Source organism: Amblyomma maculatum, unplaced genomic scaffold (genome assembly GCF_055883805.1).
Source record: "Amblyomma maculatum isolate TAMU_Amacu unplaced genomic scaffold, ASM5588380v1 scaffold_43, whole genome shotgun sequence".
NCBI lineage: Eukaryota > Metazoa > Arthropoda > Arachnida > Ixodida > Ixodidae > Amblyomma > Amblyomma maculatum.
Genome location: NW_028146768.1, coordinates 26,668 through 53,295, shown reverse-complemented (window position 1 = coordinate 53,295; position 26,628 = coordinate 26,668). Strand labels below are relative to the sequence as shown.

The 26,628-nt window shown below is 43.8% G+C and overlaps 1 protein-coding gene across 3 annotated transcripts; it reads right to left on the bottom strand.

The window, feature by feature from the left end:
* Positions 1–569: 569 nt before the first annotated feature.
* On the bottom strand, positions 570–14,004 carry LOC146170788 (uncharacterized). Of its 3 annotated transcripts, none has more exons than XR_014703105.1 (3): positions 13,828–14,002; positions 12,945–13,111; positions 570–832 (listed from the first exon to the last, which is right to left on the bottom strand). XR_014703105.1 is itself a non-coding variant. In XM_084586776.1 (3 exons), the coding sequence occupies exons 1-3, from the start codon at positions 13,976–13,978 to the stop codon at positions 717–719; spliced, it is 414 nt and encodes a 137-aa protein (XP_084442902.1). In that variant the 5' UTR covers positions 13,979–14,004; the 3' UTR covers positions 570–716. The 3 variants fall into 3 exon arrangements, 1 of the variants encoding a protein (XP_084442902.1); XR_014703106.1 differs by having other exon boundaries at positions 12,945–13,065; positions 13,828–13,998; XM_084586776.1 differs by having other exon boundaries at positions 12,945–13,091; positions 13,828–14,004.
* Between the last annotated feature and the right edge of the window lie 12,624 nt (positions 14,005–26,628).

Genomic DNA, 26,628 nt, shown 5'->3' with positions numbered 1-26,628 from the left:
CTTACATTGCTTGCACTGCCAATGAAAAAGGAATAGATTTGGTAAATACATTGATTGCATTTTCAACTCTACAGAGCAATAGTTATCCATGGAAAAAAAATGCGCATTTCAGTCTTTAGCACACATTTTTGGCATGACAAAAGTCATTTTATGATAGTGCCACACACAAAGAGTGCCGGTGGCGGTGATGCCTCAACAAAAAAGAGCTCTTTCGTAAAGTAGTTCAGACAGCAGCTTCGCTGACAATCTAGAATTTGTACCTGACAGTTACTCTGACCACGTTTGCGATGTGCGTACACTGGTAAAAAAAAACAAAACAAAGATGGCGAAGTGACAGCATGCTTTACTAATGAAGGAAACTTTTTAGAATTAGAATGGTATGAAAAACATTACAACTAAACCTGCCGATGTTAGTATGTTTTTCGGGAGTTAATTTGGCGGTTACCGGGTTAACGTGCAGCTAACTCCATATAATTAGCATCAATTAAATGCTGTGTATCTTGGGGACCATCATTAACAATGTGATGCATGTGAGCCATCACATGCTTGAGTTCATTAAACATACAAGATACGTAGGCACCTTTTATTCAGATAGCATTTGTATACAAAATCAAAAGCACCATGGCAATGTCAGAAGCAGCTTAGGCATATAAGCACAGCCTATTTTGAACATGATGTGGAACAGGTTCCTTAGCCCTCTTATTTTTCAAAGTCGGCTAACAAACAGATGTGCATTTGCAAAAACCTGCATGGTATGCAGATGAGCCATTCCTGCCACTAACAAAATGAGCCACTTCACAGATTTCCATATGGTCCTTCCAGTCTTTGAACTCTGCAAAAAGAAAGATTTTCCAAGTTGTCAAAAGTGAGTCTCAAAAAAAAGACAGCAAGAAACAGAACTCTTGTAGACTGGAAAATACAAAATAAAAAAAAAAAGTACAGGTATTGCCAACACCAACGGATTGCACAAGTAAACTGCGTATGTTGACATCAATTTTTGGAAGCAGATTTCAGAGGCTAGGCTACACTGCCATGCAGTCAGCCATAACTACTGCTGGATGAATGTCAACATATCCAAAATGAGTTATCAAGTTGTCCTTTGTGTGCCTTCATAGAGGCTCTGACTAGGCTCAAACATGGCAAATAGACTTGTCCTCCGCACTCATTGGTTCTTTACGATGCCTGTCACTGGAAAGGCCTAAAGCTTTTCCTATTGGTTCATTGACTTGAACGAGAACATCTTCGGTGTAACTCCGCCTGGTTGGGTACTTGAAACAAAAGTTTAAGAAACACCATCACCAACCAAATTTTTTATTAGAACCCGACGTTTCGGGTCCAACTCGATCCCTTCCTCAGGGGCGACTAAAGTTTGAGGCCCGCAGTAGCAGGCACACGTGGCGAAGTCCACGTGTAGCAGAGCCAGGGTAGCGTCCCCAGATTCCTGTTCACTGCTGCAGCTGTCGGCCGGATGAACCGAAAAAAGACATGACGTCTTTTGAAAGGGTTGGTCTCCACCACATCAAGTATGTTCACCTCGCCAAAGGCGATTTTGTGGTCGGCGCATTCGCAGTGCTCGGCGAGGGGGGTTGCTTTTCGAGTTCAATTGCCGGGCGTCATTTTTGTGCTGCAATATGCGCAGACAGATTTTTTGTTTCGCCGATATAAGAGGCAGAGCACTCTGAGCACGAGATTTTATAAATAACGCCTGGTTATTTTTCTCTAGGAATACGGTCTTTTGGTAGCGGCAGAAAACGGCAGACTGTTGAAGTAGGTTTGTGCGACACACAGACGTGTTTGCGCAGGATGCGTGCAAGCGCCTCACTGGTGCCCGCCACGTATGGGAGCACAATGCGAGGGCGCTTCGTCGTTTCCGTGTTGACCGACCCTCTTGTCCTGCAAGCTCGACGGCGGAAAGCACATTGGAATAAAGGCGCGTGTATAGCCATTCTTCTTCAGATCGGCTAAGCATAGGCCGCTGCCTGCTACTGCGAGCCTCGAACTTGTCGCCCCTGAGGAAGGGACCGAGTTGGTCGCGAAATGTTGGGTTCTAATAAATAATTTGGTTGGTGATAGTGTTTCTTAAACTAGTGGTTCATCACACCGATTAACAAGCTAATGGCAGAAGGAGCACAGGTAACGTCTTCAAGAGCCTACATATGCTCTTTGCAACCATGTGTTCTTATTCCATCATTTACTATCAGCCAAAAAGAACTCAGTACTCTGTTTGACAGCATTATCTGCACATTGGATTCACTTTCAGAGTTTATTTCGTTGCAACAAGGTGCCAATCACGACAAAGGCACTGGTCATCGAACAACAGAATGCCCAGTGCTCAGTTTAAAGGCAACAAGGAAACATGTTAACCTGCCAAGTACAATGATCAAGAACAATGTAGAAGCAGTGTTGTGTTGTGGCGAGGTAAATCTCATCATTGTACAACAAAATGAGTAAAAGCTGCGTCCAGGTGGCGTAAAGCGTGAAAAAGCGGTATGACTTCCCCCTCAAAGAAGCATCGGCCCAATGCTCTACATTGAATAGAAAGGTAGGCAAAAATAAACATTAAGCAAAATATAAATAGTGTCCATCAGTTATAATAGGGCTTTAGGCACACAACATACAATTTCTGGACATGTATCACCCCTGGGGTACTGTCAGTAACATCTGGGGACAATTCCATAGCCCATTTCATCTAGATGAGTGAACTTGATTTGCGGAAACAGCAGCGTAAAATTTATAGTTTTCATTAAATCCACGATGGTGATTCAGCATCCAAACCTAGAGTCGGTCTGCTGGCTCGTAATTTTCATTGTCATTGTAGGTTACGTTAGGCATTGGTGCCTTGCTGGCTTTTTATGCGCAACTGGGCGAGTCGGGCTGCTTCTGCACGCTGAAGGTAGGCAGTGACACTGAGGCTGTCCTTTTCCGTTACATGTGGCATCAGCATGACATCGAGTGCTGTATTAAGGCGAAAGCCTTTAAAGGGAAACTGCACCAGTTGTAGATTTTGATGAGTTTCAAGGAATCAAATGATTACAGCTTTCAGGTTAAGCATGCAAGATATCTTCGCGCTAGCATTTCAAACAATGGCGCAAATAGCGATTTAAACCGCTTCAGCTATCGAGCTTCTCCTCACCACACAGCGACGCTTGGGGGGCACATAATGACATCATTGACGGCACCAGTATGTTTCCCGCATAGAATGGCTTGGTTGGAAGAAGTAAAAACAAGGCTACCAAAATTGAAGGCCCAGGAATATTGTTTGATGGCATCAAAAAAGGCACCGCATGATGTGGGCGAAGGTAACGTAAAGAAAAAATATTACCGTCCGTGATGTCATCATCGAGCTTCTACGCAGTCCTTCAGTGCTGTGAGGAGAAGCTCGAATTGTAATCGTTGATTACTTCATCAGTTTTAAAGATAGCACACAAACACTTTGCAAGCATTACCGACAGCTTATGGAGAGTCAAATTCTTGAATGTCGCAGAATTCTCGAAAAGTGATGCAGCTGCGCTTTAATGGCTCATACTGTCGGCGTTCGTTCGGTCACAATATAGCTTTCGATCAAATTACATCACCTGAAACCGAAACTAATGTCATCGGAAAGGTAAAAATCCTGCATCCACCGGGAATCGAACCTGCATCCCTCGCATCGCCAGCCTAAGCTTTAACCAACTGTGCCACACCCGGGATCGTGAACTGCACATATATCTTGTCTACAGTGATTTGGTTTGGTTTGCGGGGTTTAACATCCCAAACCGACTCAGGCTATGATAGATGCCGTAGTGCAGGACTCCGGAAATTTCGACCACCTGGGGTTCTTTAACGTGCACTGACATCACATAGAACACAGGCGGCCTTGCTTTCGTCTCCATTGAAAAGCGGCCGCCGAAGCCCGGTTACGATCCCGCATTCTTGGGAACAGTAGTCGAGCGCCGTAACCACTGCGCCACCCCGGCGGGCCCTTGTCTATCATGAGGATGAGTTAAAACACACATCATAATTCTCCTTGTCTGCGTGATGCTAATGCGGCCACTCCCCTTTGTAGCGAGGGATCACAGAGTTCTTCATTAGGCCAATAAATAAAGGAGTAGAAAAAGAACAAAAACTATACCAACTGCTGTGCATTGGTCAAAAGTCCAGAAAAAAGAAATGAGGAAGGAAAAGGGGGAGTCCTTCAACAATCTTTTCGTTTACGCCACCAGTCAAGGCGGTGCTTTGTCACCTCTACTGCCCTACCCAGGGTGTGCTCTTTGGGTGGTGACATCGACTGCAGACCAAGTGCTGTCGAAAGAGTCTCCATCAGTGCTGATGTCGCAGTTGTAGGGGGGGAGGGCCACAGTTTCGGGCACTCGATCACAACATGCCGTATGGTTTTATCGGCTGCGTCGCACTCGGAGCACTTGTGCACAGAAAACCACTCCGTGCCTCGCAGAGTAACCCGCTGCCGTCCGCTGTCTCGTGTGTTGTCATAGATGTTCTCATTAGCGATCGTGTGTTTTGTGCTGGAGTCCACCGCCAGGGATGACTTTGCCCGTGCTTCGCTGTGCCATCTCTTCATTTCTGCTTCTTAAACCTGGTTATGGATCTGCTCTCTCCACGCAAGCTGGAATATCTCCAACAGGCCGGCTTGTGGAATTCCGTACTCCTATGCCAACCTTCGCGTTCAAAGCATCCATCTGGTGTTGGAGCACTTGAGTACGATGTACTTGTATACCTCGCTGGACCATCTATGGCGAAGTGCTCAGCTGGCGCTGCAAGGCAAGCTTGCGGTTGTCTCACATGCGACGATAGTAGCGCTGACAATGATGCTGCAATTAGTGATAATGACAATGACAGCATTAGCAATGATAACGGTGCATTTAGTTAATGATAATGAGAGCAAACGGATGCACCGTGTGCACCAGCAACGCTCAGCCTTTCGCACTTCTGCAGTGTAGATTCCACAGTGCTTTTGGAATTTTCGGGCTCCCTGCCATACACAAGGTGGAATGGAGTTGACCTGCTTCTCCGCTTCTAGCCGGCAGCAACAGCGCGGCAGGCTACTGTGCTGACATTAAAGCGAGAAACTAGTTACATCGGCTTAACTTTCAGGCCGACTGACTGTTAATGCATGCAAGGAGGACAATGCCACGGACAACGAGAAGTGGGTTTTTTACACGACAGATATGATGTGCTTCTCGCTTTCTACAACGATAATTAGTCTGAAGAAGCCTTTGGCCCTTTGCTTCGGCGTTGCGAGTCAGGTAGTCAGTTGCTACTATTATCCACTTGTTGCTAGATGTCAATGTCGGGAAATGACCTAGTAAGTCCATGCCGATCTGTTGGAATGGCCTCGCAAGTGATTGGTTTGGTTGTATATCCTGCAGTCTTGTTAGCAGTGTTCGGTGGCGTTAGCAGTCACAGCAACTCCTGACATAGTGCGTGACATTAGCAGATAGACGAGGCCAATATGGGCCAATATTATTTAACCTGAATGCGACTCAGAGTAAAATAAAGTTTAGACGCCCAGCTGTGGGCTCATCATGAGGGGCCTGTAGGATTTCATCGAGAAGGCCCACAGGGACAAGTAAGTAGGCGGTCAGGGTGCGAACGCCATTATAAAGCGCAAGGGAGGCTAGTCCACGTTTGAACACTCTTAAGTGGCAAGGATGACTTTCCTTCAAGGTAGTCGAAGTCTGAGTGCTGAATTTGCGTGAAGTAGGCCCCAAAATAGCATCGTTATTGTCTTCTTCCAGCACTTTTGGACAGGGGCTCGTGAAAAGCAGTACCATGTGTGCGTGGCCAAAATAGGTGTTTAGAGCAGCTCTTGGAGCAAGCAAATATGCTTTTTGGAGCAGCTAAATGGAGCAGAAAGCAGGACAGACGTGCTGAAACAGCTATGGAGCGGAAATGTTGATGTTTTATAGCAGAAATATCGGCTTTTTGAAGAAACTTCAGAGCATGTGGTCAATTAAATCTCCAATAAGTCATAAAGGCCTTTCTACCCTTCTTGGCAGCAGAAATTGTGCTGCTTACAAACAGGCCCGCTGTGTTCTGAAGATGTTTTACTGCACACTGACTGTAACCAACATGTGACCAGCGTGCAGTTTAAAGGCCCATTCACGATTGAGGATTGCAAAGGGTGTGCGATTAAGGAACCGCTCAGACTGACCGATGTTCACACTTGCAAAGGCAAACGGTGGGTCGCTTTCCCAAATTGGCCTCATTCAGAACGAGACTTGTCGACCTTGACTGCTCACCAAAACAGAAGCCGAATGTAAACCGAACTTCGATTCATATCAACTGTGTTGCTGATTGGTTACCGATTTAAGACCAGGAAGGAAACGTTGGACATGTGCCTTTTTATATATGGGAGTGCTTGTTGCTAAACAAGCTAACTCTCAAAACGTAAGAATAATGTGCTTCAGATTGTATGCTTAAATAATACAGCATGAGCACATCTATTTTGGCCTTCTCGACAATCTCTAGACGAAGCCCAAAACAAGTCCAAGGATCGCTAAGGTTGCACACTATAGTGAAGGCTTGCCAAAGTAAAAATAATATGCGAATGAAATATTTTTGCTGAAGAAAGAAAAAGGCTCTTAGTGACCACAATCCACGGCATGCATGCAAGAGTGCCGCAGTCACCATGAATAGCAGAAAGCATGGGGATGATATCGTGTAACGTCAGCGCCCAAGGTTGCCAAACCATAAAGCTGCTTTCGCTATTAATAATAAAAAATCATTATAAACTATCTACTGCACTGAAATCTCAAATTTCGAGGATTTATAATTTATGTGAATGGAGTGAAATGCAATAATCAGTTTATGCTCAGATTTTAGCTGTCATGACCCCTTTAAGTGAATATAAATAGTTCAAGCATATGGTACCAACATAAGAAACACTACAGAATTATATGAAAATGTCACTGAACTACGAGCACGTGAATGATTAAGCTGCTAAATTTGAAAATAATACACAAGACGCGGGCAGGGTCATTAAACAGAGCCCTAGAATATAATTTTTTCCATCTCGTCACCTTCAGGTGCATTATCTGCTCTGGTTTAGAGCTCTGCTCTTAGTTTAGCGACTTCATATAAAAACAGAACCTCATCTGGACGTAGAACTTCTCTATGCGAAGAGTAATTTTTCTGTCATGGGCAGAATATCCAGGCTCGGGAACATCTGGGCTTTTCAAAAACATCGCAAAATTATGAATGTTGCTTGTCTTAATCTCAATTATTGAAATGAAATAAATAATTTAAAGAAATCGAATTTTCCAGCGTGTTTACGAGCTTTGCAAGCTCTGCAGACGTATAAAGAAGACCTCGGTGGTCAAAATTTGAGATGAATTCTTTTTTTTTTTGTTTTTTTGCACACATAATTTGCTCAAAATTAGATACAGAATAAGTACTACATTTTGATTTGTGCCTGAACTTTCGAGCCACATATCTTGCAATATACCGGGTGCACGAGGCATTTAAGGATGCAATGTTGGCTTCAGGCAGAGAATATCTCCAGCAAATATATATATATTTTCACCAAACTTTAGGAGATATTTCTCTTACTGTTTATTTTCACATTACTCAATGAATGCGCCACTTGCAGCAATAACCAATTCAATTCGGCTTCGGAAATGGCTGCATGCACGGATCAGGTGGTTCTTAGAGGTACTGCCCATTGAGTTCGCAGTGGCGACCTTAAGAGTTTTTTGTATTATGTGGTCTTTTGTCGGCTTCTCTCTCAACGACGCCAGTGATTTCAAATCTGGACAACTAGGAGGCCACAAGTTGGGAGTGATGTGGTTATTGGAAGTTGTTGGCCAGCCACTCGTGGGTGACGCAGGCGGTGTGGGCGAGAGCCGAATGTTGCTGAAAGACACAAGATTTTCCTTTCGAAACAGTATCAGTCCAGGGCTTCACAACGGTGGCAAGCACCTCTGCGTACTCGGCAGCATTAACGCGGAGTCCTTCTGCAAAACAGTGTGGCAGCATGACATCACCCTTGTTGCCGACGGCTGCTGACACCATCACAAACAGAAATTTTGTCTGCAATGCTGTCGGCACCTCATTAGCGCTTCCGTAAAGCCATCTTTCATTATGGCAATTAGCTTTTTGGTCTTGATCGAAGTTCTTTTCATCTGAAAGAAAAAAAAAGCATTCCAGGCTCTTCAGCTTGCCTAGCAAGCGCTTGGACCAGAGCAGACTATTCTCCCGACCTTTACCAGAAAAGAATTGCGGCCTCCTCATGACACAGAAATGGTACCTCACGTCCTCGTGCACAGCAAGCCTGGCAGCTGACTCTACGACATCGAGCTCCTTTGCAATGTCCCACATTGACTTCTCTGGGTTGTCACTCACGATGACTTGCAGCCTCTGAAGAAAATCAGGTGTTCTGACGACGTCTGACCGCTGACTGTGCTTTTTCCTTTTCGCCACAGATGCCACGTCACCGTCACAGCACATCAGTTCTGTCCGCACTTTGTTAACGAAAGGCTTCGCAACATTCAGAAAGTTGGCAATTTCCAAGTCGCTGTGGCGCACGGCCAGTGCGATGAGGACTGCATGGCGTTTCATTTCCTGTGTCAACTTGTGCTTCCATTATGCAACAAACTGTGCAGTATAAATGATAAGGGGTCAACCAACAAGAAGCCGCATGCCTAGATACATATGCTGAGCCTGCTGGTGTCTATGGCGATAAGGAGTAGTAACCTCAAATACCTCATGCACCCAGTGAGCTACGAGACTGCTATAACTGTGCCTAGTGACGGGCAATCGAAGTAGCTTCAACGTCCTCGAGCCTTCCCTCGTGAAGCAAGTGGTCAAATTCATCATTCGCAAAGAACACGCAGTGAGCAAAAAAAAAAAAAGAGAAATTACACGCTCTCAATTTGTGTTGGAAGTTTTCAGGTGCAATCAAATCCATTCGCTACAACCCATCATGCTTCGAAAATCTTAATGAAAAGCATAGGTAAAAAATTGTTCAGAGTGCAATACGAAAGACCTGCAGTAGACCTGCAAGTAGTGCTAAAGGAACACTCAAAGAAAAAGTAGGCTTGCAGCGATGGTATACTGGCTCCTAATCACAAAAACACCACTTTCACTGAAAACAAAACTCTTATAAGGTAGAAAAAAGAGAACAGAAATGCAGGCATTGCAGAAATACAGAAATCGCAAATGCATGCACAATGACATGCAAGGGATCCCGGAGGCTGCCTAACATGTATTATGGTTGCATGTTTGAATTGTTAATTTTTGTTTCAAAAATGGCAAAAAGACAGGCTAAATATTGGAAGCCAAAAATAAATTTGCGCTTGGCAGTGCCACAGGCAGTCAGTTTCGTTGTGGTATGTTTTGGTTCTTCGAAGTCACAGCTATGCATTTGGCATCACCACATGGTTTCATTTTTGATATACATGCTTTGGTTTACAAGTGCGGAGCAGCAGAGTTTTCCTCTGATGAAGTTCATGCCCCAGTAAGCGCTTCTCTATTGAAAAATCTGGTATGAAATGCACACAGGATTAAGTTACAACTTACTGGGCAGAATAAACCTGCACAGACCCGAGTGGAGCTGGGAAAGAAAAGAAAGGCTGGAAAAAGTAAGATTTAAATTGCATGGGTGCTTAAGAAAAAAAAAAAAAGCGACAAAAAAAAAGAAGAAAAAAAAAACGGCCTCGAACAGGATTTAATTCTAAGTCCTTTGGAGTTTTAACTGAATGTCTTAGCCATTGCACCACACGAACAGCTGAGACCTCTCGCATTACATTACTTGTGTAGTGCAACTGCATTTTTTTACACACATTTTTCACTCACCGCTAAACAATTGCATCCCAAGTGTGCTGAATGCTTTTGCTGGCTGTTAATAGTGTCACCGATGTCTCATATCTATGATAAGCATAGGAGTTTGCCAAACTATCTCGTAATATTTCTATTTCTCTATTTTCTACTCTCCCAGTGTGCATGCACAGACCTTACTGGCACATCAGTTTGCCATCTGCAGGGCAGCGACTCTAGAGTGCACCACATAAGGTGTAGACACCCAAGGAAGCATTGAGCGAAAGGGAGCTCAGTTGGTTCATATTAAGAAATACAATAGTGAAGGAAACTAAATAAATTGAGCAAAACAGGCCCTGTGTACCCCTTTTTTCTTTTAACTTTCTGCCACAATGCATTGTTCACCCCTTGCTGCTATTCAAAAAAGACGGATCTGTAGCAGTCTTTACTCGTCACTCGTGATGGTAGCTCGGCAATGTCTGTGGCCGCATCCATAGCTTCGCTAGCTACAAACTTTGCCGCCACGCCGGCACTCGTACATTCTATCCTGTTAGTCAAGTGACCTCAACTCTAAAAAGCACCGCATGCTCTGTGGGTGCAAAGGTCAAGATTCACTGCGAGAACTTTGCAGTCAAGCTCAAGATCTATGCCTGGTGCAAACAAATAGACGGCTTTGGCGAACTGTAGCTTTAATTTCAGCTGCTGCTAGATTGCACTGCTCGCTATGCATCAAGAATCACGGAGTCTATGTCTACACCATCGTTTGCATCATTTTCCCAAGTCTAAATCCCTTGGAAGGAAAACAGACCTCTTCAACTTCAAATCGAAATATCTCGGCAATAAATGTGTCTTGCTGCCGGACAAGTGACAAAAAAGTCACGAAACACTGCACTACTGGAATCTGGCAACAAAAAATATTGTGATGGGTCCCATACTGCAGAAAATCTGGCATCCATGAAAAATTATGGGCATGTATCTGGCAAGTGGCAGGAAGGTGACGCAGCACTGCAATGACTGTCCGTCAGATTGTGTGACAACACAAGGCTACATGACATGACCAAGTCAGCAGGTGCTGCCACACAGGGTGCTTTTTATGGTATCAAGTTAAAAAGGAAAACAAAGAGAACATCGCTTGGAGCAATTACGCACCACTATTTGTTTCTTGCAGGTGTAAAACGTGACAAAGGTGAATGCAGGGCTACCTGGAATCACTTGAGGCAAATCTTTGAAGCCTTTGTTATGAAATATTAAATATTGCAGAGGTTCAGCTCTCTTTGAACCAAGTCAAAAGCATTAGCCATCGGCCGGTGCCGCATTTGTAGCTGCCGCTTCAGTCTTGGCTTGATTCCGCATTTGGTAAGCTTCTCGGCAATAGGCTAGTCTGGCTTCTCGTTCGATGTCTTGGCAACCTGTCTGGCATGGTTGCAGTCTCTGTCTTTGGCGCAAGTGGATTCCTCTACACCACACTGCCTCCTTTTGTCATGCCGCCTGGTGAATTCACCCAACACTATGCTCGCGGTCTCGACTGCACTTACCCAGAAATGTTTTAAAGCAACGAACAGAATATGGGCGCACAAAACACAGACAACAGAACATGTTGGTGCCGCTGCAAATGAATGAACAACGAAATAGCTATTAGAAATGACAGCAGTGCCTACTCTGCTGGCAGAAATCTTGAGCAAAAATTTCTCGTCAATTGGCCCTAATTGGCTATACAAGGCCATGCGACATTTTCCCATGAAAATAGCAGTGACTGAAATTTTTCATACTTTCACAATCGTCTTCTAGCAAATAATGACCTCCTTTTGTTTCGTACTACATGCGCCATAGTGTCAGCAAATAAATTGCAATGCTGTTTGTACAGCAAGCGACTGCAGGCAAGGGACACGTCTGGGTGATATTTTTGAGGTAGTCGTGTAAGCAAGTTTCCAGGGCAAAAAAATTATGGCATGTAATTTCTTCCTAACAGAGATTACCAAAGTACTGCCTGCTGAGAACTTATTCTCGGCAAATAATTTCAACAGTGTATGGAGCAGAGCATGAATTCGGGCAGCCCGAAAACCTGGGCCGGGCTGGAAAATTGCCGTTTTTATGGGTCTGGACCTGGCTCGGGCTTGACATGCAGGCCTGGGCTTGCAGCTTGCAGTGGCGGAACGAGGCCAGGCTGGGTAAAGCTGTGTATGGCTTCTTTTGGAGATGGAATTCCAGCACTAAAATCATTCCGGTGGTTTATGAATAAACCACTACTAGTACATATGTTGACAGAGAATGAGAGAAAGCTCATTTGTAAACAGAGTTTAATCAGTGCCACTCGGTGTTTTGTCCAAGTAATTTAGTACGAACATGCCGGGCTGCATTCAATGACACAAGTGAAAAAAGTTAAAAAGGAAAGGCTCAAAACTCGATAGCGAACTGTACTACAATGGAGGTGTTATGAAGTGCTGTAACCTGTCATGCATGACACAGCCCGTTTGCATAAGCACGTGCCTACTGAAGTACTCAACACCATCAGCTTAGGATTTCTCAGAAATCAGTGAGCAAGAGGGTAGCTTCTAACCTTTGTGTTACCGCTAACGGCTGGACATTTGAAGCCTTATAACAGCCCCTGGACAAGGACCTTCAATTGACTGCTCGGCAGGCAGCCATCTGTTCATAAAAATTCTGACTCCCCCCCCCCCCCCCCCAAAGAATGTCTCTACGCTACAATAAATGCTGTAGGATAAGAGCTTATTGCTTTAGGAATCTTTACATATCCAATAACATATACATGCAAAATGAACAGACGCTACCGCTTTTCGTCTCCACAGAGATGTGACAATGTGGCTGTGATTTCTTCAATGAATATGTAAATTTTGGTTTTTTCTGCCCTTGCCCACTAATGTTCCTGGGGCAAAGTTGCCAGGGGCAGTCTTTTTGTAGGTGATTAAGCAAAGAACTTGCACCAAGAGCCAATTGCTTATAAGGAGTCATAGTTAAAATGCCCATAATCCACACCTTTTAAATGTACATTGTGCTAGATAGCTTTACATAAAATGTCTTGTCAAAATATTCTTCACCATGCCTTTGCTTCTGTCGGTGCTTTAACTGTGCCCTTCTCAACCAAGAATATTTTGCAAGGTTTGTCTCTCATCTTGATTTATTGTTATGTGCTAGTTAAGCAATACATTTTTAAGGCGCCTGTTCAGACTTACTTTGCAGGTTTGGCACAGGCCCTGTCGTGGAAGCGCAGGCCGGGTCCGGGCCATTAATCATTGCCGATGGGCTTGGAACCATGGATCCGGGATGGTCTTCAAACGTGGGCCAGGGAAGGGGCTGGAAAATCCAACCCGTGCAGGGCTCTAGTAAGGAGTGTAAGAAACTAAAGGTACAGGAAAAAAAAAATCACACACACATAAGGGGAGTTCAGTAGCGAGTTCATTACTTCGAAGCACCTCTACGTGGTCTCCGTGCTACAATGGAGTTGTCTAAACGGTATTTACGTTATCATTTCTGTTGTCTCAACAGAGCTTATCCTTTTGTCGTACCCGACGCAAACTAGGCAAAATTTCATCAAGGGTACGCAGAATATCATCCATATAGCTGCCGCTTTTAGCTGTGAAAGGTTCAGTGCTAGTTTAGAGCTTTTGGTGCTCAATATGTATCACTAGTTTCAAGCTAGTGATGCTCGAGCGATATCATAGGCAAGTACTTCACCCGGATGTGATCAAAACGAACAGCGTATGGAGAATCGGGGCCAAGAACGTAAAAAGCATAAAATGAGCTTCGTCGCCCTAAGCAGCTAATCACTGACGAGTGCCGTGAGTATCTGGTTGATAGAAGACAAAGCATCAAGCGCCAGTTAGCAGCATCATAAGACAGTGCAGTGCTCGCCTTCAACAGTGCTAAATTGGCGCGTGCTGCAAGTGCATACCTTGGCACAAATCCCTGCAGTATGTGACAAATAAGAACGGTAAGCGGACAGCATATAACCACGAACATTGCACGCAAAACTGGCAGCTAAAATTTGAACATGGCGGCACCTTCATTGGCATGCTTTGTCCACAACTAAAATATTTTCACAGACCGGGCACTAACCTTTCTGTACCGAAGCCGCAGCAGATGTGCCAGGGTTGTTCATGGCGCGCACACCAGTCAGTTCGATCGCACCCGTCCGTGCAACAGGCACAGTCTCGTTTACTACAACAAAAGCCACGACACCAAACCGCCGCCGCGGCACCGGCGGCATCCCCAACCAAGCAGGGTGGGTGGCGGGCGATGAGCGGTGGCCCGCCGGCACGCCGTGCCCTCAACTAGGGACAATCCGACCTAGGGATTGCTAGGGATTCGGGGCGGCTGTCCAGCAAAAATCCAGGCAACACTGGCATTATTCATGGCGAGTTTTAGCCGCTCCCCCCCGCGGACGGCAGACTAGCAAATACTTCTAGGGACTCTACTTCAACTTGTCAGGTGGATTGGATTGGCTCATTTCAGATTTTTTTGAGGATAGGTTAGGTTTCGTTCTTTCTGAGCTTGCTGCTTGCTGCGTCTATTCAGCCACTGATTAAAATTTCACCGAAGCATCATGATAGAAACATGTTTAATGGTCATTTAACTTTTAATCAAAAATTTTGGATGGAAGAATTCAACGATGAAACATGCGGAAAATAAAAAGAACTGTTTAATGGAAACGCTTTCTATCGCATCGATTCGCTCTGGCATCATATAATGCAGACTTGACGGCATTACTGATTTATACGCAGTTCAGACGAGCACGACGACTACAAACTATATCATAGCTGTGTAAAAGCAAATCCAGTGGCGGACGTACGGCGGCTGTCCGCTGGGCGAACGGATTCGACCATCCGCTTTCGTACGTACGCCGGAATTCCGGCGGACGTCCGAAATCGGCCGCCGAGTTGCGGCCGAGTTCGGTTGTCCGTCGGACGTCAGTGGCCGTCTGGGATGCTTCATGCAACCAAAGGAGAGAGTGCTGCAGAGATTGGGGGAGCAATAAGAGTGATCCATACAAACACTGTGAAGTCTACATGACATCATAAAAGAAAAATATGTTTGACACTAACAATCGCAAAAGTGCAGAACAGCTCTGCAATAGTGCACATTAAGGCGCTCGACTACTGTGCTCAAGGATGCGCGATCGAATCTCGGCAACGACAGCCGCTTTTTGATGGAGGCGAAAAGCAAGGCGCCTGTGTGCTGTGCGATGTCAGTGCACGTTAAAGAACCCCAGGTGGTCGAAATTTTACATAACCCTCTACTATGGCATCCCTCATAGCCTGAGTTGCTTTGGGATGTTAAATCTTATTAACCAAACCAAACTTTCTTTAACCTTGCTAATACCTTGGAGTTCACGTAAGGCACTCACTGAGTGCTCTTGTTAGATGAACATTGTGCACAGAACTTTACATTTGTTATGGCATTGTCAAATTTCACATTCCTTTGGTTCAACTGCTTTTCTGCTTGAACGAAATACTTCTAAATCAGCTTTTTCTGTCCTCTCGCATGAGTGATTCGTCAGCAGCATTTGCCTTTGCTCACGTATGCTGCTTTAAGCATAAGGGGTGGCCAAACATAATTAGAAAAGCTAGGAATGTTTGGAAGAGGCACTATTTTGAGGTTTACAAATATATAATTGCCTTGGCCCACAGCACTTGCTGTGGGGTGGGACATCAGAAAGACTGCTAATTTTTACATATACACAGTAAGCCAGTTACTGCTGGTATGCATTCATTCTTTCAAGGATTCTCAGTATATTCTATTCTTGTTCTATAGAACCACCAAGTTCTTACTAGGATCCCATAAGTGGTTATGCCCAAGAATGCATGAACCAGGAGCTTTCCTTTACTCACCTTACTTTCGGACTACTCACAATAATTGTGATAGAGGTGTTCACCATATGGCTAATCATAAATGACAATTTTCTTCTCAGAGGCTGTCGTGCCTCTCTATTTTCTGCCTACACATGTGTCCTGCATGAAGGGATAGAAACTAAGGTGCGTGGCATTTCTCGGCACTTCAAGAAAGCTTTTGTGGTTCTCCAAGGGTCAAGGACTGAGCATTGTAAGACACGCACTGACAGCATGAGTTATGCAAAAACAAAACAATAAAAGATAATCCAGCAGCACTGTATCTTTGAAAAGGTACTTATTCTGGACAGATTTACTACTGCAGACACATCTAGTGGTGATGAAATTGTCCCTGAAAGGCAGCTGTCTGCTGCTTGAAATACAACTTTGGCTGTAAAAGAAAATAAACAGCACTGTGAGCCACAGTCAACAAGCCTTCACCATGTAAGCATTAATCATGTTTGTCTAAGGACAATATTTCGGTGGTAATGCACATCCACTGTGGAGCAAAAACAGATGCTTACACAAAGTGATTATCTGCACTGTCTAGGCATCAATACATTTGCATCCTTAAAAGGTGCCATTCGGCCCCTTTTATTACAACAATGGCAGTGCCCCTTACCGGTACAACACAATCACTTCTTTTGTGCCAAGTACAGTACCATATCAATCCAACAAGGAAGTGTTTGAGCTATAGTTCTATTAAAACATTTCTCAAGTCTTAGCACTCTTTCATGCAAGATATATAGTACTCGGCAGGCTTGCAACTGCCTGCAGAAATCCTGTCAGTGCAAACTGTTAACATTTATTTACATGCAGTCTGAACCAACTGCTTTTCTTCAAGCTTGACGCAGACTAGCAGCAAGATGGAATATTTAAATGAGCAGAGACAGAAAATTTTGTCCCATCTGTTGATATGTTTAAATACAAGAATTATAGTTAAACTGGTAATCTCATTCTGCTTCTGTTTCAACAGCTGCAGGAGTCAAGATAATGTTGGAAACTTGTAATCAAGTGCTACGTTTTGGCGTCTTTTGCTCCAACTCGTAGGTCTGCCTATCCCAAAAGTTGGTAGGGCAACAAATGAATAGGCAGCAAATTTTTCTATGCTTCATGTGACGAAGATTAAACTGGGCTCAGCTGGTCTCAGCTACCACAGCTAACTGGTGGCTCTTGAGGCAAATTCCTTGCACAATCTGATAACTTGTACATTATCATAAGAGCTAGCAGCCAAATGAGGCTTTGAATGCAGTTAAGCTCACTTTTAATAAACCTGACAGTCACGTGGATTTTGCTTGTATCCGAAGTTTGTAGTAAGTGGACTTGCTTTTTTACAGTCAAAAAGCAAAAATCAGAAAAAAGTGGCAATAATTCTTTGAAAAGTGTATTTCACACGTTCATCCTTTCAAATTTCATACTATCAAGCTGCTTTCTAAGCTCTCAAGCTGTACGGATTATCCGCTTCAGGGATGTGAGAAGCAATTGGAGCATCAGTGGCAGATGGTGTAGAAGGTTGGCTTCAAACCTCAACTAAGTTATATGGATCCAGTGACAAAGCTATTACAAGCCATGTCTATGCAGAATGCTCAATGCGAGTTACTTTTGTTTTAACTGCTCCAGTGACAAATTTGCCTCCAAATTAGGATACACCTTCCTGTAAATACATGGACTTTGATGTAACATCTGCGTGGAAGTAGAGCCACTTAGACCTAAAAACAAGGTGGAAACTTGCACTTTATCTGAAAACCATCAGATCATGTCAGATTTCAGTCTTCGTTAATTCGTGTGCACTGCCCGCTAGACACCGGAGTGATGCCTCTATCTGTGGTCTGCATACTGTCTACATATGGCAGCAGTGCAGCAGGCAGAGATATGATTGTAGACAATGCAACTCTAACATGACTGGGTAGGCCATCAAGTCGTACCATGCAACCAGTATTCAAACTTATCAGATTGCTCTCATTAGTGGATGACTGGCAGTGAGCAGTAATTTAGTTTTCAACACAGCCCCTATTGGGCACTTACATTTCTCATTCCACCATAGACACTTTTCCCAACTAGCATATCTGCATGCACTAGCAGCCCTTCTAGCTTGTCGGGGTACACTTTGACCAGTGGCAAACAGCCAGTGGTAAACTGCCAATTCAAAACACATTTTTACTGTTTTTGTTATTGCAGGGGGGGGGGGGGGGGGCATCATTGGGGCTTGGAGACTATTTATGATCTCTGCACTCTCTAGAATAGAAGTGTGCTCTTTGATTTTGGGGGCGAATTTCTGGGGTCTCCTCATTCGTTAACATAGTGGTGCAGCCACAGTTCCCTTTTTTTCTTCAAAATGCAATGCCATAGCCCTAATACAGACAAATTGTTTTGGTAGTCCTGCCCTTTTTGTGATAAGCAGGTTAACTGCTGAACTAATTGATTGTCAGACATAATTGCAGGGAATTCAGCACAACACTCAAACAAGAAATAGGCACCCATGGTGTCCTCTTTCTTGTGTGACTGTTGCGCTGAATTCCCTGTAATTAGTTCTAAGCAGACTCAACTGTATTTTGCTTAAAAATATTTTCATTACCCTAACTACCAGTTAAGGGGCCCATGAAACGGTACTTTCCCCTAATATTCTAGTGGATGAACTTCATAGACGTGGGTTTTTATTAAAGCCAAATTCGGAAGCCTTGTATGAAGCCAATAATGTACAAATAATTTTCAAAAAGTGCTCCTGCTGACCGCTCACAACCGATTATTGCAACATGTTCCCTCTGCGCAAACCTTCCATGTGAAATCATCGAGGCTAGCTGGGTGCGCCCATTCATTGGTGGCTCCTAAGTGACACGGGCAGAATGGAGCGTGGTGCGTGGTGGGGTGAATTCACGGCTTGTTTTCTTCATTTTTTTCTTCCGCGCTGGCGTGTGTCGAGTTAAGGGGAGAAAGGAGGAGCGTCGTTTTTTATTGCCAATATTTTCGGTGTTAGTGACGCTAGGTTAAAAATTTTTGCATTGAGGAGAGGATTGATAGCATACTATTACTCGTGTGCGTTTTCTAGATTTTGTATTTAACAGGGCTGGGCAAGATACTTCAAAAAAGTATCTTTGATACTCTCGATACCTTGAAAAATTGTATTTCCGATACCGATACAAGATAACGAACCGAAATCGATTTCCGATACAGATACTCGATACTGTGACTTTGATACTTCGATACATCTCTGAAATCCCAATGTGATAAAGGCGGTAATATTATTAGCGAAGCTGGAAAATTTTACCATGCTTTCAAGAACTTTCAGTGGTACATATATCGCAGTTTTTGTTTCTCTGAAAGGGCTTAAACAAATTTGATAGCTCAAATTCATGAAGCTCTGCTGTCCGGGCAGCTGGCCTTTTCAGAACGTCACATATTGAATTGAAGCCATGGCTACAAAACTTCCACAAGCAGCCTAGCGAACAATTTCTTTAAGGTAGTGCACTTCATACGAACCACCCTGTGAGCACTAGTCACTAACTAGTTCTAATTAGCAATTAGTCATAACTAAATAGTTATGAGTAATGATCTGGAACTTCTTTTGTGGCTTTTCATTTCATATACTACACGTTAATTACCCGATGGCCCCCTCCGTTTTCTCTTTACTATAACGCTCAGTGCTGCGTGCGTTTGGGGAACTGAGCAGGCATTTTGATATTAGTGCAATAGCAGACTTTTGAAGCTCGCATTCTGTGTTAAAAGCTAGAGGATAACAAAATAAAATGGCTGAACGTTTTCCGAAATAGCTGCGCCATGTGGGCGTTCTGTAAACGAGGTGAACAAGATAAGCATCTCTATATAATTAATTGAGCACGCCGCACTGTTACATTTGATGAAGGGGTCCTTTACCAGAAGATAAGAGCCGCGTCGACTCAAGTATCTTGAAGGTAGTTAACAAAGTCAAGATTCACTAAGTGAGCGTCTGGGTTATATAAAAGAAAAAGTTGTTCTTTTTAAGAGAGAGTGGATAATATGACGTCAATCAATTCGCATATTTCAAAAACATTTTAACAGTTTATTGCTTTATGAAACAAGGGTATCTTCACAAGATTTATTCACATTTCGCTGAAATGTTTTTGGCAAAAGACATTCTTTCACCATGTATTTGTTATTCAAATTTATGTGCTGGAAAAGTGCAGTTACATAGCTTTTACGTTGTGCATTTCTTAATATTTTAGACGTAATAGTTTTTTACAGAAAAAGCCTAGTGGAAGAAAGATGTTTGTTTCAAATCAAACGCTGTACACGACAAGATTGGCAACTGCATCGTGCCCAACTGAGGCCTTAGACGCTCATGTTCTTGCCGCCAAACAAAGCCGACATGGGAACCTCAAGGGTCTGAAGAGCTATGGTTGTGCATAAGTTACTGCGTTCGTCAGCGCACTGAGCATGCTGCTTGACAAGAATCACATGCCTCAGAGACGGACAAGGAGGCGGATTTTAAAGGGTGGGAGAGCAGCTAGGGATGAAGTGCACATGGTCCCTACTCCCTGTTTGTCTTCCTAGCTGTTTATTTTGTTCTTTGTTTCTGCACGTCTGTTAACAGCTTAGGGGCTTCGTGGTACGCACTCGGTGCTCACAAGTAAACAACCTCATGAGCGCCTACTTGCAATTGGCTCCTTCAGTTTTAAAGAAAGGAAATATGGATAGATGGAGGCTAAGGAGACTGGGCGTTTGAAAGAAACTTCTAGCTGGAGGGAATTCAGTATGCACTGCAAGCAAAGATGCCTCCCGGCTTGTACTAGCACCTGAGTGAGCGCCGTCAACCAAATGTCTGGCACACAGTGGTTTCACTATTTTGCGGAGTATTGAGTATCATTAAAATGCACGATACATCAAAAATGTATTTTCAATACCAATACTCCGATACTTTCATTTTCAGCACTCGATACCTGATACCGATACACAAAATGTATCTAAAGATAGTATCAAAGATACATGTATCTTCAATACTGCCCATGACTGGTTGGTTGGTTGGTTGGTTCATAGGAAGGGAAAGGCGCAGTATCTGTCACACTTGCTCTGTGGACACCTGAACCGTGCCGTAAGGGAAGGGATGAAGGTGGGAGTGAAAGTGGATAGAGAGAAAAGGGGGTCGTAGTGGAGGGCTACGGAGTAATTTCGACCACCTGGGGATCTTTAACGTGCGCTGACATCGCACAGCACACGGACGCCACTTTGTTTCGCCTCCATCGAAACGCAGCCGCCGAGGCCGGGATTCGATCCCGGGAACTCCGGCACAGAGTCAGGCGTCTTACCACTGCACCACCCCGGCGGGGCTGCCCATGGCTTTAACCTATTGAGAGCATTTACGGTGTTTCTAGTGGAGCGTTAATATCCGTTTTTTTTTTCTAATACCATGCTGAGGGCGAGACAATAATAGGTGTTTATTACAAAAGGTAAGAATGTTTTTGCAGCAGTTTATGCAGGAGTTTTGAAAAAATATGAAATTGATGTAGACTGGCAGCTAGCGCATTGATTTTTTTTTTATCACTTTTAAAACCTGTTAATGCTCCAGCAGTTTGCATAGTCTTTCAGAAAAGTACATCCGTTCAGAAAGCAAAAAATATGTTCCAAAATGGGGCAAATGATATGTACAAAAATGTGATAGGCTGAATTTTGAAAACAATGTCCCATGTGGTGCTCTTTTCAAGTGCAACTGTGGTATTTTTTAGACTTCCTCAGATTTTCCTGGAACTTCGTAACTGTATGTTCTCAGCTTGCTGCTCATTTGTACCAAATTTTATGGTCCGATGTCTTGTTGCAGGAGGACAAATTAATTTTTATTCCCATTCCATGCCCTAAATTGGTGAGGTTTCTACGGATAACTGCTTAACATTACAGAATGCAAGGCCATATTATTCATTCTGTGTTTGCTGCAGGACAAAATTTTAATTTTAGACATAGAACGACTTCAGCTATAACTTCCAGTTGCCAACTTAATCAGGATGCACACACACAACTGGTCTTGTGGCCGTATCCAGGATGTCACAGATTGGTTGAAACCTACTTTCGGTTTGTTTCCTGGTTTCAGCTATCTTAAAGTACTTCTACTTTGAATGTTCTTTTTTACCAGAAATTAGGGACACTAAGTAATGTGATGCAATTATAGACTCAAAATGCTAAAAGAAACACCAGAGTTGCCTTTTAAAAACAGAGAAGTAGCTTTTAATTTCAGTATGGCTCAGTAGAGACAAGAAAGCTTTGCACCAATTTTGTAATGCGAGACTACAAAGAAAATCAGAAAAATAAATACTCTTAACTGGGATTACAAAGCAACTACTGAAAGCATCAGCTAGTTCATTTCAACTTCTAACCATGTGCTAAAATTTTTAGCTCAACAGATTCCAGCACTGCATGGCCTTTGGAAAGAAGAAAATTCTCCCACGTGCTGCTTGCCAAATGCATATACAAGACAGTGTATCAGCACAACAATGTAGTACCTATTGCAAGCAAGCACCTTTTTTGTCTGTACCTTTCTTTCTATGTCAACCGACTCCTTCCAGCTGTTGTGTGTCTTTTCTTTTGTGTCGGGTTCTGTCAGAGAGACGCTTTGGCAACTGGTCTTCTGGTGAGTATCCCATATCCCCTAACATGCTGATCGTTTTCTCATGCTGGGCGCACACACCTGCACACAGTCTACGACACATATGTGCAACTCTGTGTGCGTGGTTGCGATTTTCTTGCGTACGTTTCATTCATTTCTGGTGCCTTCATTTGATGCGCAGCCATGCAGAGTGCTGGGAGAGACTGAGAACAGAGTGTGTGGACAAGCAGTTGACGAGCAATGGAAGTGTGCGTGCGATGCGCAAATGTTCAGATGTCTGAGCAATGTGTGTGATCTTGTTAAGTGTATATTTCTAGATTTGTAAATAAGTTTTTTTGGCATCCCTACAGCAATTATGCAAGTCTGAAAGTGTCAATACGCACTTTTGATTGCACGTGAGGACTTATTTAAGGTAACATGCTCTAGCTAGGCCAGATTAACCTCTAGTTCGCTCGAAGGTGATAATGTGACAGCTTCAAAACTGCAAAGTTTGACAAGAATTTTCTCAATGGTGACTAACACAACTCATTAACTGCTTCTCCTCTATTCATATATATTGCCCTCTTGTTTAAAAGGCTGCATGTGAAACTTAGGTAAGAGGTATGCCTTTTTGCAAATACTGGTAAGGCCTCTAAAATATCTCACTTACTCATTACACACACTGAAATACATAGTGACATTCAGTAGTGCCCCAGGTGTCAGTATTGTCACCGACTTTAATACTGCTTTCAACCCCCCAGCATAGTGTGTACACAGCATCCCTGCAATTGTTTTGCTATATGCTATTGACATCACGGTGTGGAGCCCTCACCAAGATCTGCTCACTCAAGAGGGTGCCCTCCTATCAATCTTGGATACTTTCTCTCATTAGGCTTCGGCCTTCAGCTTTTTGTGTGCAAAACTACATGCAGGTCAATTGCCAACAGCTGGGTTGGTTGGTTGGTAAACATTTATTAAAACAGTCAAGGGGCCAAAGGCCAAGATCTAAGGGTCGGCCAAGACTCCTTGGAATCTGGCAGCCACTAGAGCAAGACCGATGAGCGCTTGTTGGTCGTCCAGGGTAGAGCTGAGTAGACGAGCCTCCCAGGTATGCTGTGTGGGTGTTGGCGTGTGTTGTCGTGGACAAGTCCAGACCATATGAAGGTCTGCTGGGATACTGCAGTGTTTACACATCGGCATATACCGTTCAGGAAATATACCGTTCAGGCATGACAAGCGATGGAACACGGCAACACAGAACGACGTGATGACATGATGATGAAATATGCTTTTATGGCCAGCGGGCCTGGCGCGAGCGCTCTGCCCCGCGCCACTGCCCACTTCGTCATCTTCGTAGCAATATTATGAACCTTTTAGGATTGGGGAAAGTGTCCGTCTGGAGTTGGTGTATACGACGGCCTTTGTCATTGTAAGTTCTTGGTGTGAACCTGGATAGAGTTGCCGAGAAAGAGAATAGTTTTGGAGCAGGTCACGTGAAGTGATTATGGTGTCCTTCCTGACCAAGGCGGGCATGTTGGGGGCAGGATGATAAGCTGCTCGGAAAGTGAGCCCTCGAGCTAGCTCATGTGCTTACGCTTGAAACCCATGTGGGCTGAAGCCCATATCAGGAGGGTCAGGTGTTTAGGAGGATTTGATATGAGTACGCAAAATGGTACGGCTGAAATACAGCCTTAAGTAAAAATAAGAATGGTGCACTGTGAGTCACTTATGACTACTTTAGCTTTAGGAGTGGAGAGCAATAGCTGCTTCCTGCGCTGTAGAGATATGTGAAGTGCGTACAGAACAGGAGGCATGAAGAGCCATGTTCTCATCTGTGGCAACCACTGTTGCGGCAGTCCGAGTAGGATGGTCTGCCGCGTCTGTGTAAAGTATGTCAAGTCGGCCAGCATATCGCTGTTGGAGTGATGCGGCCCGAGCTTTTCTGCGATCTAGATGATGATTTGGTTTGTGGGGTTTAACGTCCCAAACCAACTCAGGCTATGAGGGACGCCGTAGTGGAGGACTCCGGAAATTTTGACCACCTGGGGTTCTTTAATGTGCACCGACATAGCACAGCACACGGGTGCCTTGCCTTTTGGCTTCGTTGAAAAGCAGCCTTCTCAGCCAGATTCAATCCTTGGGTACAGCAGTCGAGCACCATAACCACTGAGCTATCAAGGCAATATATTTGTTCATGACTCTTTTCAAACACCTTGCTGTGGACACCTGCAAAGATCAGTATGATACCTATCAGTATGACCAATGAGCTCCTTTGCTTCTGCATGGCAAAAATATACTGCATTTACTAAAGTGCTGTACACAAGAAAATTATTGGAATTGCAACGCAACTATCAAATTTAGTCAGAGCTGTCCACTTGATAATGGAGACTACTAAAATAAAACCTTTGGGCTTGTTTATGCCACAACTAATAGCGCTCTTGAGAGATGCCGACAATTGCTTCTGCATTCTACACAAAAGCATCCCAAGGTTTTCAAACATCTGATTTCTCCTGAAGAACAACTGCGAGTAGGGCATTTCTGGATCCTGTGCAGACAAGGAATAGAGAAGGTGGATGGCAATAATCTATTTTAGGTGTTCTCTTAGAATGTGGTTCTCACTGCTCATTTTTTTTTCTTCTGAAACAAATGCACACTGGAAGAGAATCTTTATCTGTTCTCTCATTCACAGTGAACCAGTGGCACAGGTAATTTAGCCACTTTGCAAGAAATAACTACTGCAATCTGGGAAGCTTTGGTAATTAATTGAAAGTGGTGAAGAGAGATCTTGAATGAAGTGGCTACCAAGAACTGTTTTCAGCATGATGACACAACAAAGTGAATGATGCAAGCACCAAGGAAACCAAAGACAAAACACAGAAATATGCTCCATTTTTCCAATTGTCAAATGTTGGCAATATTGTTCTGACTTTCTGGACAGCGTGACACACTTATATGAACACCTCATACGACACTAATATGAAAAGGAAGGCTTGACCAAATTGGTTAAAGTGAAAGATTTGACACATCAAATTTCCCAGTCTTGTTTACACAATTCTGTGCAACAGCTGGCCTTCAGCAATACCAGAAATAATGTGGCCTTTCAATGAGGTTAGCATGAACCATGTAACAACCAAAAAGGATGTTTCAGAAAGACTACACCTAAGACTCCTGATCATCCAGATGATGACAAACATATTTACCAAGTTTTATCTTTTTTTACGAAGGGGGGTACTGCGCTAAAAAACACGGACAAATGAAGTGGTGGACAAGACGTGCGCAGACTCAAAACTTAATTTTAATGGTTGAAAGGTGACATATATACAGTGAACAAAACCGATCCTTCGGTTGCAATTGCAGATTATGAGGTGAAGTATTTGGAAGCAAACATGTGACGGCAGCGCTGATATGCATTTGGATGGCCTCGGGCTTCACTCTATAGCTTGATTGAACTTAGACATTATTTAAATATGCACAATGTCAAAATAAATTGTTGCAATTAGCATGTCATGCAACAAATCTCCATTGGCGTGTACTTATTCGTAAGTAATGTACAAAATAAACATTTCAGTTCCCGAGCCAGCTGAAAAAGATAGCTACGATCTAGCAACCTCCGGTGATAAGCATCTCTCCCCATAAGCATAGCTCACTAAACTGAAACATCTTGCTTCTAGGAAAAACGATACTTTAGCGTCGTTACCCAGGGCCAGTTTTAATTTTTGGCAAGCGATCTTTCACACACTTCACTGCTCTCCTCCTGGCATCGGATCAAGACTTTCCCGATGCACAGCATGGCACAAAATATGAAGGGACAACAAACCTTTCGCAACAAACCACTGTCACTCACTTGCCGAACAACAGCTTTGAAATTAGTCGCTTCGCGTACTTAACCGCAGAATATTACACGGGCGTATACCCCATGGAGGCGGCCACTGCGGGCGGCCATATGCAAGCAACGAGCGAACTGGCGTCCCAATCAGTTCCAATGTTGTCATGACAACGCCGGATGTGACGTTGAAGACAACCAGCGCGACTAGCGGCCAGTGCGGCTATGTACGCTGAGAAGTAAATACGCTGCCCGGCGTTGGAGTGAGTGAGTGAATAAACTTTATTCAATTAAGACAAAAAAACAAAGCTAACGTAAGTGGGCCCTTAGTCCAGAGCCACAAAAAAAAAAAAAAAAGGGTCGTGAAACGTTTTCCGGAAATTTTGCACGGCTTAGTTAAATAGAATCCTTGTCCTGCATCATATAATATACCTCGATTCGTTTCATCGCCCGCGTTGATTTAATAGCGACAAAAACAGAATTTCGGTTTCCTAGCGCGCGTCCTCCTCAACTCAACAGATACGTCATAGCGCTAAGCCAATGAGAAGCTCCCGTTGCCGGAGCCTGCTGAGCCAAAGTTGACCAAGCTCGGTGTATTTTAGAGGTTCTAATTGTGCCCTACTCTACGCTCACACAGGGTTTTTTAATATGGCCGACGCCTA

Coding starts and splice junctions, on each gene's coding strand:
- LOC146170788 (XM_084586776.1), bottom strand. CDS start 13,978: ATGCCGCCGGTGCCGCGGCGGCGGTTTGGTGTCGTGGCTTTTGTTGTA. Junction 13,092..13,827: donor TGCGGCTTCGGTACAGAAAG/GTTAGTGCCCGG, acceptor ACTCCTTACTAG/AGCCCTGCACGGGTTGGATT. Junction 833..12,944: donor GCCTGTGCCAAACCTGCAAA/GTAAGTCTGAAC, acceptor TTCTTTTTGCAG/AGTTCAAAGACTGGAAGGAC.